General features: G+C 39.0%; 1 protein-coding gene across 3 annotated transcripts in view; it reads right to left on the bottom strand.

Moving 5' to 3' along the window:
- LOC123984700 (copine-8) overlaps window positions 1–14,775 on the bottom strand; it is a 95,044-nt gene that overhangs the window by 39,267 nt on the left and 41,002 nt on the right. Inside the window, exons 6-8 of one of the 3 annotated variants that reach the window (XM_046071748.1) lie at window positions 14,417–14,493; window positions 3,123–3,186; window positions 273–376 (exon numbers count right to left, since the gene is read on the bottom strand). In XM_046071748.1, coding sequence (XP_045927704.1) covers window positions 273–376; window positions 3,123–3,186; window positions 14,417–14,493 — 245 coding nt within the window. Of the gene's footprint in view, window positions 1–272; window positions 377–524; window positions 665–2,608; window positions 2,680–3,122; window positions 3,187–14,416; window positions 14,494–14,775 lie in introns of those variants that run through there. The other 2 variants (XM_046071751.1, XM_046071750.1) reach the window with 2 other exon arrangements.

Raw genomic sequence — 14,775 nt, 5'->3', positions numbered from 1 at the left:
CACACAAAAAAAAAATCTATGTGATATATACCACAACAGTGCACTTGTTCAATGCTTCCTGCTTCCACACACGCACACTCACGCACTGGTGCACACATGTCATGCGCCAACATTTCCAGATGTAATTCACACACTGCTTAAACAGGCAGCATGGCTTCTGATCTGAGGCAAATCAATGAAACCAATTTCCTTTGGCTGCAGGGGAGGATTAAACCAAATAACAAATGAGTAGAAGGAAACGTGGAGGGAGAGGGAAGGGGAGGGGAACTCACGTGCCGTCCTCGTTGCTCCTGTAGAAGACCAGGAAGGGGTCGGACTTGCCGAAGAAATCCTTTTTGTCCAACTTGTTCCCACAGAACTGCATCATCACTGATTCCTAATGACAAAAAGAAAGAGAGAAACTGAATAAAAATGCATATGGATACCTTCTCAATACTTCAAATGGCAATTCAGAAGGAAAATCCTCTTTTGCATACTTGATTTATTTTGATTTTTTTAATCAAATTTTATTTTGGCACGTTTACCTCTGCTAATGATTATCTTCTGGTAAAACCATAGACTGTATATAAGAAGTGGACGTGGTCCACGTGGCGTCACCCGTTGGTTTGTAGACTGCCGTTTTGAAGCCTCGAGTGTGGCCGATAGGGCGCCGCCATGTTGAGTTTTTGCAACCAGCGGTAATGTTACCGGACGTGACCATATTTGGACGAGACGGTGGAGCTAACGGCCGTCTACGGCCGTGGCTAGCTTGCTTAGCTAGGTGCATCTGTAATTCAAGTTAACTGTCATTTTAACAGGGCTGACAATTTTGTCTAGCAAACAAAAGACTTAAAACTAAATGTACTCACCAGAGAAAGTGAACAGCCAACTGCTAATAAGCTTTTTCAACAGCGCTGGTTAAATTTACACAGTGCCATGGGTACGAGTCACTCTTGCCTGATTGACAGGTCGCCATGGTAACAACTTGTCAATCATAGATAATCCCACCCTGAAGCATACTCTGCTTTATGGTGTATTTTCCTCTAAATGGGATCATAATTTACTAAATGAACATCATGTTGTATTGAAGAAGACATGAAACTAGTGATTGAGACCATATAAATCAGCTTAGAAGAAGGGTCATTTTGTCATTATTTCTAATAGAACTGGACTTCTTTTTGCAACCAAAAGAGTCGCCCCCTGCTGGCTGTTTGATAGAATGCAGGTATAATGGACTTCGGCATTGGCTTCGTGTCTCCGACCGGAAGCATCCCGCTTGGGTAAAACCAAAGGAATGGATCTGCTTCACGCAGGTGTGGCTTACACATTGCACATTTCCAGTCAGTGACAGTCTAACCCTAACCCTGGACATTGACATCATACATAATACATATTAGGGATGTGACGAGAACCGATACTCAGATAGTCAATACCAAAATTCTAATAAAATTGTCAGTACTCCTTATTCACCAAAATACTGCAGGTAACGGGGAGTTAACATGCCTTGACTCGTTGAAAAGAAAAGCATCAAGAGTGGTGTATAGAAGTACTTTGCGTTACCATTATTTTTATTTGAGACAGCTGGCCAACTATAGCCCCTTTTCCACTGTATGGTACCAGCTTGACTCGCCTTGACTCGCCTTGACTCTACTCGCCTTTTTTTGGTTTTCCACTGTGGAAAAGTTGTACCTGTACCTGCTACCAAGTACTTGTTTTTTTATCCCCTCCGTCGAGGTTCCAAGTGAGCTGAGGCGATACTAAAATGTCACCTGAAAACACAGCAGACTGCTGATTGGTCAGAGAGAATCGTCACTATTCATTGCATCATCATTGGCCAGCAATAGAAAATTATATATTTTCCAAGGAGCTCGCTAGGACGTCCAGCCGTCCGCTCACTGGTCCCACTGTCACAGCCCACTGGTCCCACTGTCACAGACTGCTGCAGCAGCAACGGCACAGGAAAACACAGCTATAAGGTTTTCTTATCTGTCTTTACATTCTCAGTAATGTAGAAACCTTTTTAACTGAAACAGGTGTATGTGGGTCTCTGGTGTTTGTGTCGCATTGCACATTACGTCGCGGCAGTTGTGTGTGGTGTTGCTATGACGACCAGCTACATTGAGCAGTACTATCTCTGGGTACTATCTGCAATGGAAAATGGAGGACGGCGGGCCAAAACCGAGTCGAGTTGAGCTGGTACTGGTAATGGAAATACGGTATATGTAACATACGACATTTGCAATGACTAAATGCTAAAGCCTACCTACTATTGCTAGCACTCTGAGTAGAGGTGGGTGTGTAGCCTCTGTTGTTTTTTATACAGGTACTGAGCTGGGATTTATTTATTTTTTTGTCTTTGTTTTTTAACGTGGTCTCAGATTCGGTATCGAGAATCGTGGAATTCCACTGGTATTGGTATCAACTACTAAATTTCTGGTATTGCGACATCAATATTACATTACATACATTATTTCCCTTTAAACGCAACATTTTTTATTGTAGACAATAAGGATTTCTGGGCTGATGTGTGGTGGAAAAGTTGGTTTCTCTGTCTCTTCTCCAATGGGTTTCTCTGCGAGTGACTTGCTTTTTCTTTGATAATAATGGACCGAATTTAAAAAGCTGTCTTTTATTATTGCTGACTTAAAAGAATGTTTATTCTTCTATGGAGCCCCAAAAATGATTAAATTTGTGTTGAGGCTGAAAAAAAAAAGGACACGGATGAAAAACAAATAGAGCTAGAAAAACACAAATAGAGTACAAAATCTATTTAAGTTTTAATTGTAGTTGATTGTACTGATTGCAGGTAAAAGCTTTTGTACCAACTGACTGTGGGTAAAAGGAATAATCTATAAAAGCTAAGAAGCTATAAAAAAGGTTTATATTGCTTTTTACACTCTATTTTAATTATTTTACTAACAATATCATTTATTGTTAGTAAAATAAATAATCTTCTTCTTCTTCTTCTTAATGCATTCAGTTATATTTGTGATTCATCTGGTATTATTGTACTGTGTTAGGGCTCTATACTACCCCATTATAGAGGCCATTTTAATTAAGACTAATGTCATAATGTGCACATTGGAATAGTCATCCCCATAACTACAAAACAGACTTTTCAGGAAGTGTACATCAATCCTTACCCTGCAGTTGTTCAGCTCCTCGGCTTTCACAATAATGGTTCCGCATTTCTTCCCTGGAATGCCTCTGTACACACGACACAACATAGCAAAGGGTTAGAGATCACGGTCACATGGATAGGGTCTCTGGCATGACCATGTTGTTTATTCTTCATCCACCCATCCTCCTATCTCTTCTGTTCTTTGCACTGAAGGCCAAATGTCAAGTTGACATTGACAGTGAAATAATCAGAAGACATCTTATTTTTCCTAACTGGAATTCCCATCTTGTTCACATCAGAACACTAGAAGAAAGTCAAGGAATGTGTGTTTGATTACAATGGGACTACACAGATATGGGTGGTGACCTCCTCACAGCAGGCTGGATTCTGAAAATTCACCTGAAACCAGTCCAGTCCCACACTGACCGTACATGTGCATATGTGTCTATGTATCGTGGCATTGCTTAGTCTGTTTACTCAGTTGATGATCCATGCTGGTGCTGTGGTGTGTTGACCACAGGAAGTCAGAAATTAGCAAGAAAAAAGTCAAAAAACCAACACAATCAGTCTTGTGACATTTTTCAATAATTGCTGTTGATTACACGCTGAGGGGTGACGCAGGAGAAGGTTTCTACAGGTGGCCACAAAACATGTCCTTTGTTTTATGATAATGTGTTGAATATCATTACTACCGTATGAGTGAAAGTACAAAAAAAGACTAAATAAATGGCACTGCTTAAAGGATGGATCCAAATCAGGATTATTAGTCATTCACATATGTATTTTCTTTTAACAAAAGTGTAATAATTTAAGGTGTTAAACAGATGGAGCTGTGAGCGGTGAGATAAGGTGCGATTGGATAACATTATTGCCACCGTATTCGGCTCATCAGTAAAGATTAAAAAACCAGGCACATTGTAGCCGCCCACGTTCCAATGTGGCATTTTCATTTAATTTCCTTTTCTGTGGCCTCAGATGGCACTTCTCTGCCGTGTCACATGGACATCAAACTTTCTTATCCATATATGGTTCTAACTGCTGATGAGTTGTTTTTACAATTAGGGCTAAAACAGGGAAGTCTGATTAGTTTTAAGGACCTCAGCTTGGCATCATTTTGGGAAAAGCCAACTCACTCTTAAATGTGAAAGCACATTATCACGTCAGGCTGACTGGAAATGTCCTATTTTTAGGCACACTGTTTACACTCAGTGAAGGTTTTATTACTTCACACAGCCTCAAAATATTTCCAAGATACAAACGCAACACTGTTGAGCATGAGGTGTTCATGTTTGTATGTGTGTGGGATTGTGTATGAGTGGACCTTTCTGTTCTTGGTAAGGTGAGTGTGTCCAAGTTGACCGAACTGGTGTGTTTCACTATACAAGTGCACCATTGCAGCTGTGGTTAGGGTGGGGATTGGTGATGCATGTGTAAGACCTTTCTCTGAGTAAACACCATGATTTGAAGGTGAACCCAGTGACATCACAACACCTCCTCCTCCCATACAAACACACACACACACACACACACACACACACACACAGAAACCCTGCTCATTTCTAAAACTACAAATGTTCCTTTTAGTCCGTTAGGAAGACAACAAAGTCAGACTGTTTACCTTCTGATATTCATCCTCTCTTCTCTCCTCTTTAATCAGTCCAACTTACACATTTTTATAATAAAAAAATAATAAATTTTAGTTAGTTCCTTTTTTGGGGTGAATAAGATTTATTCTGTTGATTGTGATTATTTATGTTGTTTATATATTTGGATGAAAAATGTTCCTGCAAAATATGAGACATTTTCTTTAAACCTACATTCATTTAATTTTGAGTGAACCAAAACAGTAAAGCTGCGGGACGTAAAACCAAAACAATGAGCTGAAAGACACTAACATGCTCTGTACATGCGAAAGGTTCAGTAGAAATTCCAACTTGTTGATATTGTTCTGCATCATAAAGTATACTGAAATGTTGTTTTTCCCATGCAGTTATACTATGGTTAAAATGTTTATATATTTCAATAAGTCATCACATGCATACAGTGATAGCAATATATCTATAATATAACTCCCATTACAATCCTCAGACCAGAATAAGCAGATAAAGGAAGCTATCCATGCGTGGGAGGAAGAGCAGGACTACATGATTTGACATAACTTCTGAGAGGTCTTGCTGACAAAGGGGCTGTCATCTGATGAGCTCCACTCTGCGAGACCCACCCGGCAGAAATCGACTCAGGCAGTCATTTAGACAGCCCAGAATTGGGGTCGAGGACCTCTGCGTGAATGTAATTCGAGTCTCCCTTTACTCCAGCACAACGAACTGGGGAGGACATGCTTTTGAAATGGCAGAAAATGAAATAGATCCTGGAACTGATGCTTAGCATTGAAGGGCCGAGAGCTTTTTAAAAAAAACAAACTTTTTAACTTGCCAAAGCTTTTCTTGGATATCTGAAGAAAAGCTTAAATAGCACATTATAGAGAGAGGAGACTTTTTCTCTTTTCTCTGTTTTACATTCCCTTTTATTTACAGACATCACAGGGAGGTGGAGTCGGAGGATTTGTATGCATTAGCTGTGTCAAATGAGTCAAATATTTCCAGAGGAAGACTGAGACGGTAAACAAGAATCATAGAAAGCAAGAGCATATTCACCTGCCTAAAACAGCAACCTAATACAGAGATCCTTTATTCTGGCAGAAGGCAGAAAATTGTCTCTTTGAGCTTTTGTATGCCAACGGAGGCTCTTGGTGTATCTAAAACCAGTCTGATAAATTGCATGAACGCATCACTTGAAGGAAAGTTTTGCCTGTTCTGCTATACTGTCATGTGAAATATTTACACAGGCGTGCCCTTGGATTATTAACATCCTCTTGTAAATGATTTTACTATCCAGATGATTGACTGGAAAGTACTGGAGTGCATGAGCAAAATGAAACAACTGACCTCTTCTAGTACTGGAACACTAATGACACCAAGAGAGGGAGAACATTACCGAGAACATTTTCAGGACAAACTCTGAATTGAGCAAATGTAATGCCACGAAAACACCCAACCAAAAATCAGAAATTTGACTGAAGAAAAAAAACAACTGCCGGGTAAATAGTTATAACTTTTACTTGAGTATAATATTCTAGTACTCTTTCCATCCCTGCAACCCACTTCATTTAATTTTCAACAATTTCCCAATGTCATTCAACAGCTCTCCTTCACAGATTCCTGCTGTTCACCTTTCAGTAAGGACCTCTTTCACAAGCTCTCCTGGCTTTTACTCTTTGGTCTATGGTGGCAGCATTTAACATTATGAGCATCGTAAATAGTTGTTGGAACACGAAGCGGTGTGTGTCAAAGAAACAAAATCGATACAAAGAAGTAGAGCTAATTAAAAATAATGAGCTCCGTAGGGTGTCAGCATGCCGGCCATTTAAGATAGAGCTAAACAGAATGTTATTTCAGATCATTTACTTTGCAGTTTAGGATTTTACATACAAAACGTGTGATCAGTGATGTACTCAACATAAATATGTACAGTAATTACATACTACAAGTCTACTACTTCCACCCACATTGTAGAGCAATACTTCTGAACTCTCTTAATGTGCTTAAGTGATATTTTAAATGGAAGATGGTGTTGTTACTTGGTGGTCCCTACAGCCTCAAAATGAAAAATGCACATATGCTTGAAAATATATAATAGTAATAAAGCATATTCCCTCTTTGAGTCCCTGTGTGACTAGCTGCTGGGGAGGGAATGTAACACAAAGAGAAAGAGAACAAGGGAGTTTTGTTCTGAGAAGACAGTAACTTTGGAAGATATCCACTCAAATTATCTTTAGAATATTTTTTAGCACTAAGGCTGTGGATTTCATCCTCGATTTCTTACATTAAAAGCACAAGAAGGGCTCTTTTAATAGCCAGTATGAATAGGAGGAATGACAACAGTTTGAAAAAAACTGTTTCAATGTGCGATACATATACTTAACTGTTTCTTCCAACTAAAAAATATTTCCAAATTAAGAACACTGGTGTCAAAGGGTGAGTTGGAGATGATCATTCATGCTTTTATTTCCTGTCGTTTAGATTACTGTAAGTCTTTTTACTTGTTTGAGCAAGAGGGAGCTTTACTGTCTCCAGGCTGTTCAGAACTCTGCTGCAAGGCTTTTAACTCACATTAACAAAAGAGCGCACATCACACCTGTTTTAGCAGCACTTTACCAGTCTGGTATAGAATTCAATTTAAATTCCTGGTCCTTACTTTTAGAGCCCTGCACAGTCAAGCTCCTCCCTACATCTCTGAGTTGATACAGCTTCATACTCCCACCCGTAGTCTGAGGTCATCAGGTCAGAGGCTGTTAGTGGTTCCCCACACTCATTTTAAAACCAGAGGGGATCGATCATTCCTAGGTGTGGCACCTTGGCTGTGGAATGCCTTTCTACGTTGTGTGAATTCTGTTGATTCTTTAAAAAAAACAGCTGAAGATTCTGCTATTGAAGCAGGCTTTTAGTTAGACGAGGGGTTTTTATGGTTGTTTGTTCTACGTTTTCCATATGTATTTAAAGTCTTTCATGCATTGTATTTTACTTTGTTGTATTGTATCGCATTTTATTGTGAAACACTTTGCAATTTTTAGCTATGAAAGGTGCTATACAAATAAACTTTACTTACTTACTTACTAGGCACCTCAGTGTTATTTTAAGACAAACAACCTATCCACTTTGCTTACATTAAAATAAAATGGGCTACACTAAGCAAATAAACTTCTGCTGTCCAAGCTTTGTGTCATATCCAGACAGTCTCTGAATTTACTACTGAATGTTGAACTCCTCAGTGTCTGTCTTGTGTGTGTGTGTGTGTGTGTGTGTAAACTGCCTCTGGGAAAATACGTTTTTCTTTCTCGGAAAAGAAAAATTATGAAAATGCACGTAATGGTAACATATTGTTGTGCTGCAATTACTGAGTGTTTTAGTTTTTTCTGAATTCAAGCACCAGTATATGGTAATACGAGTTATTACTCTACAATAGAGAGAGAAAGCATCACTGTAAATTAGTCATATTATATTTCTATGTTTGGCATTTACAGTGACTGAATTTCATGTGTGTCTTGATTAAAAACAGAGCTTTTGAAAGTGCTTGAGATCTGAAATTTTTATACGAGTTCATCCTCACTCTCAGGTGAATTGCTTTCCCCTTTATAGTTTATTCATGACACAGAAAAGCACTTCACAGTTGAGAAGTGCTTCAGCGATTTCTCTGGCTCTCTGCCTGCATGATTGTGAGGAAACACTGTGAATCCTCTAATCAAGACGCATGGATTTGCAATCAGTGTCTGGCGAGAGACGGGTAATTAAGTCTGGGCCACTTCTGGGCTGCACTGTAACACACACGCATGCACAAACACGCCTTACACACATCATTTTCATTAAATTCCAGATGAAGGGAGAATACCTGAATGAGATATCAATTATAATTAAAAAACCATGACAATCCATCTATTCTTGGTCATGCCCTGACAGGCACGCAGACACAACCACACACGCATTTTTTTCCCCTAAAAGGAAACTGATAACCATAATTCTCTCTCACAAAAGAAACACTGACATCAAATCCATGTAACACCAGAGACAGAGAAAGTTTCTTTGTCCTCCCTTTACAAATCCTTACAATCAGACTTTTATTCACAGCTATCAGCCTTTGTCTGCCTTCTTGGCTCACTTATTTCTAAAATTGTAGTCCACTTGGCTCTTCCATAGTTCACCAGGGCTTCTCTGACCCCATACACACTTCAAATAAAACGCTGAAAGATCTTGTTTGCGTGAACAAAAAAAATAGATACAAAAGAGGGTGGCAAGTGTAGCAGACCTATAGATGGGAGCATTGGAAAGGTAAAGAGAAAAGGTAGAGAGAACTGAGAAAGGAAAAGAATAATCAAGAGCCCCTCAAACTGAGCACCAGCATCAGCATTTAAAGTGAAAATGTTATCAGTGATGAAATGCAAATTTGCTGTAAAATGTCTCAGGTGGCGTTCGCTAAACCTGAGGGCTCTAATGCAAATCTAACCAAACAATAAGTCGGGGCTCCACGTTCACGCATTTGTGAAGTTGAAAAGTCAAAAGACTCCCACACAGGGATTTATTAGCTTCAACATGCAGCACGCTGAACACATATTTAACTTTTGGTAAAGTTACTTCAGAGGAGCCGAACCTGTAGAGAAACTAAAGATGAGTTTGAATGAATTAAGGTTTCAAGTCCAAATGAGCTTCACTGCAAGTTGTGAAAAAAAAAAACAATCACCGTTTAAAATCGAGAGGATCCACATTGTAAAAGCAAGTTAAACAAGTTAAAGGAATAGATTGACATTTTGGGAAACACACATTTCACATTACATGTGAAGACTGAAAGAATTCTCATATCTGTACACTAAATATGATGCCAGCAGTCGGTTAGCTTAGACTGGAAATAAGGAAAACGCTGTCCTGGCTCTGTGCAATGACAACAAAGCCTGCCTACCAGCACCTCTATAGCTCTCTCTATATCTTGTTAGTTTAACCTGTAAAAAATATATATACAAAAAGAGAAATGTAAAAATGGCATGTTGTGGTTTTAGGGGGGTTTATAGTATGTGCCAGACAATTTTTAAGCCAGGTAAAGTAACTTCTAGATCTCAGGCGTCATTTTTCTCTTTTTTACAATTACAAAATATTATGATCATGAACAAGCATCTGTGTCTTACTGGGTGTTTATTTAGACTGTTGTGATATAACAATTTATTTAGAGCTTAGTTAAAGCTTTGGATATCATTATGTTTAGTGATTTAATGGCATTCACTCTTTTTGATGAACGCAGTTATCCAACTAAAGAGTCCAATTACAGATATAACATAAAACAAAGATTCTGTACTGGCTTTTTCCAATACTGAAACTTTATTTTATGGATTATTAATGATTGCACTGAAATTACTGCAGGAATGTACAAAGATACATACTATGTGATACATGTAGTGCTGGTCGGCCAGGAGCCATGCATTGCAGGATACAGAGCTTGTCATTGTTTTGCTTCCTGTCTCTTTTTCTCGCTCTCTCTCTCTCACACATACACACACACAAACACAGACACACACCCCTGAATGCCCACTGGAGTTTGATTGAACAATGTAATTAGCTGTAATTAGCACTCATTACAATTGTTAAAGATCCCCCTGTCGTGTCAGGCTGCAGGTGTGTGTATGACGAAGTCTAACACACACACACACACACACACACACACACACACACACACACACACACACTCATACATAAAGACACATCAGACCTCAGCAAGACGACTGCAACAGCTGTGGCCTCTATACCTTTGTTTTTAATAAATGTTGACAAGTGTTTCTATTTCTGAACCAAATCACTCATGAACAGCGGGGTTTATAAATGGTCAATATGACACTTGAAAAACATATGATTGTCATAATTTTTAAGCTGCGTGTATTTGTATTAACATGGCACAATGTATGAAGAGTGATTGTCGGCACTTTCCTTAACAATGAAAGTACAGTGTCTCTATTTTCTGCAACTACTGACACATTTAATCCCGATAATTATAGTAAAAGTTACACTTTATTGATTATCTTCAGGAGGTTTGTCCTCTACATTTAATATTAATAATAACTTTATTTAAATAGTTTTTTTCAACACACAGTTTCAAGACAAAATAAAAAAGAGAGGTGGAGTAAGCAGCTGTAGTATACAGTAAATAACTGGAAGCTTTATGGAGATGCTGATTTCCTTTTCCAGCAGGGTTTGGCACCTGCCCACAGTGCCAAAAACACTAGTAATGGGTTTGCTGACCATGGTATTACTGTGCTTTACTGGTCAGCCAACTCGCATGACCTAAACCTCATAGAGAATCTGTGGGGTTTGTCAAGAGAAAAGTGAAAGACACCAGACCCAAAAATAAAGACGAGCTGCTATCCAAGCAACCTGGGCTTCCACATCTCAGTAAGGCCACAGGCTGATTTTCTCCATGCCACGCCACATTGATGCAGTAACTCGGGCAAAATATTGTGTGAATAAATTAAAAGAAGGCACATTATCTATTCTAAAATTCTAATATTCTGAGATACTGCATTTTTGATTTCCATGAGCTGTAAGCAGTAATCATCAAGATTAAAACAAAAGTACAGAAAACAATAAACTTTTCCACAATATTCAAAGTTTTTGAGATGCACCTGTGTGACTCAAAGCAACCTGTTACTACAATGACTTTATTCCTGAAATATTACAACTATTCTCATAGCGCATTATGACTTCATTCTTGAAATCTCAGATTATTATTACTCCGTCATAGTTTTGGTTTATGTTATTCTTTCACTAATTTTTGGCTGCCTGTTAACAGTTTGTGTGCCAAATACAGTGACTAGACACTGATGGACAAAAGTGGTTATATTTAAATGTTTTAATAAAAAGTATTGCTAGGGAAATTTCAGTGGTGGACAACCTACATAATTCTATGCCATTGGCAACCAACTCTAGTGAAATCAAGGGGGCTAACATCTCCAAAGCCCAAAATGTGTTTGTTTTTTTAGGTAGATGAAACCAAAAAGAAAGCCATAGAAACATAGTAGCCATAGTAGGCTAGATATACTGCAGGTTGATGGGGTGATGAGATGCAGGTGAGTAGACAGGGCGGGATGTTTAGTTGATGGAGAGCATGTGTGTAGACTGAAGAACATATTTTATATTTGAATAAGTAGTATTAAATCCTGTGAGATGATGTGATTTCTCTTCTCAAATTTAAGACCTTTTTGTGATTAAAAAGGCTTTTTTAGACAATTTTAAAGCCTTAAATTTTAACAATCCGCAGACACCCTGCTGTTGGTAAAAATATAAATATAAATGTATTTAAGCTTTGATGTACATTCTTAATAAAACTTACTCAGAATAGGACCACAGTGCCATGGAGGAGCAGTGGTGGTTATACCATTAGTGACACCATTACCAAATTACTACAAGAATGGCACCCATTAGTGTGTGTGTGTGTGTGTGTGTGTGTGTGATAAAGAGTGGAGTGGAGGAAGGGCATTCTTGAGCAGCGCTTCAGGGTGGAAAACATCGTTTTGCACTTTAGAGGGGTCCATATGTGCACACACATATACTGTACGTCGACTGACAGGCGCTTTGCTCTCTCTCTCTCTGAGTGGGAAACCTGCCACTGCAATCACCATGGCGATTGCTACTCAAGTAGATGACAAGGTTGCTTTCAAACGAAGAGGACACAGGAAAAAAAACACAAACACACACCCAGGTTGCCAGGTTGTTGACAATGTTCAGTGAAGGGATGCCATCTTAGCTGTTTTTTTTCCGTCAACACTCCCCTTTTTCAGTTCTCAAGGCTCATCAAGGCGTCAAATGAACACGCAAAGTAGATTAAAAATACACCATTTAAAGGAAGCCAAGTGGGCTTCAACCATGAGAGAGAGAAAATATCTGAAACAGAGGAGGCCAAAATGGTCATCATGGATTAATGTAGATAATGATATATCATATTTAGGGCTACTAAGATCGCTGATTTTGCAAGTGTTTTAATATCTGTTAGCGGTAATGATATACTGTATTAATAAAGCTACACAGTGCAAGCTACTACTAAAGTAGGCCTAAATTAGTTGACACAGAATAGCTACGCGCCCTGCAGCACAGCTTTCCTCTAATGCAGTGTTTTGTAAAATATCTGTGGGGAGAGTGTCAGAGTGGAACTGTGGCAGGAAGATTTGGGCCAACTTCAGAGAGGTGGTACACCTGCAAAATGTCACTAAAATAGAGGCGAGGCGAAGGGTTTTTTAAAGCTGAAAACAGCTCCCTGTCAGAGTGGATATATTTATCGAGACGTCTGGATGTTGTTGCTCTGTGGATCACTTAAACACTAACAGTGTTTTAAAGAAACACGGAGGGGCATTTTGTGACAGTTGGGGTAGCTGGAGCACAGTGGTTAAAATACTGTAAATTAGTACTGGATCAGACTTAGATACGAATCAATTATAAATGCAGCCCTGACACTAATTTGTCAATCAGCTTAGGCCTACCTCATTTTAAAACAGTGTTTTAAATGCTGCTATAAATACATTAGCGTTTAAAACCTTATATCCTTAGTATTGTTTCCAAATGGAACATTTAAAATCCTGAATGTTACACTCTTGTTTGCACATGAGCAAGACTGTGATTTTCGTGTTGATGTTAGTGTGGTGACAAACGATCTAATGCATCTGTAATTAATCTAAGCAATGATTCTCAAAGAGCAGGCTCTCATGCACATCCGCAATGACGAATGAAAGATGAAGAGCCTTACTCATGGTTATCTGGTTTCTGTAAATGTATTTATTCCCTGTGGATGAAGAATGGATGGATAATACACTTTTGGGCCTAAAGCATTGCCCCATTTTAGCCTTTTTCAATGATTACATGCTAAATATTAAAAAACAACAGGCCACTAACAAGCCTAGGTGTTTGTATGTGCATGAATACCCTTGAGTGTTTGGGAGTGTGTGTGTCTGTGTATGTGTGTGTATGTTCATTAAAAAACTGGTGTGCACTGTTCCTCAGCTTAATTTCCCCACACTCTACACTCCTTGAGTCTCTCCAATTACTAAGCAGCCGGTATTCTTCTCTACAGAGTTAAATCATCACATATCTCACAGCTTTAAAGCTATATACCTGACACCTGTTACATTTAAGAACATTTTCAATCCACTGACCTGGAACTGTAGCTTATTTGGCTTACAGGATTTCAGTGGTTTGCTGGCGGGTATACTGGCTTTCACAGTGGTTCTTAACAAGTCAACTTTTTATTGATTTACTGTACAGATATCCAGCTGGATTTACACTACCAGCCTCACAGGTGCCGAGAGACAGACTCATTCAGTAAACATCTTGGAGAATGAATGCATATGCATTATAATCCCAAATAAATTACTGTACTGATGTAATATTTACTGTATATATACTCTGCCTGCGTAGAAAAATGGCTAGTTGCTTAGCCCATTTTTCACCATTATCACAAAAGTACAGCTGTAGACTACAGCAACTCATGTCAGGTGTGCTGACAGCTTATATGATGTGAGAATATTTTTTGTGAAACAACTGCAGGTGTGGACATGCTCGTGCAGAGTCAGTGCTTAAATACAGCAACTCCCAAAGACAATGCCTGGGTCCTTCCATATACTCTGTAGGGAGAAACATCCCTGAAAGCTATGACAGTCATTTGATTATCAATCAATGTTGGTCAGATAATTACTGAAATATCAGCACACTCCCAGCTACGGGCACACCTACTTACGTGAGCGCTTTTTCCGAGCGACTGCCCAATGATCCAACCACCTCTCCGAGAGTACAGTAAGCCTGGCCCAGAAAATCCTGTAGAGTAAAAAGAAAGACAGAGAGTTTTTTTTTTCAGTCAGACAAGGCATAACACACATACAATTCAACTGATAAAAACAAAACTGACATAAAATTACTAAAGCTACAGCTAGAAACAAAAACGACCCTCATCCCGGATCTCTACAGAACAAACCTCTACAGGCCAAACCATTTTAAACATCTCCCTATTCCCCGATGACAGATAATATTGCCAAGTCGATTGAGCCTTACTCCCACCAGCCCTCACACCTGCCCCACTCTGCTCCCTTGCCAGTTTCC

This window comes from Micropterus dolomieu, linkage group LG16 (genome assembly GCF_021292245.1).
Source record: "Micropterus dolomieu isolate WLL.071019.BEF.003 ecotype Adirondacks linkage group LG16, ASM2129224v1, whole genome shotgun sequence".
NCBI lineage: Eukaryota > Metazoa > Chordata > Actinopteri > Centrarchiformes > Centrarchidae > Micropterus > Micropterus dolomieu.
This window is presented reverse-complemented; position numbering and strand designations above follow the sequence as displayed.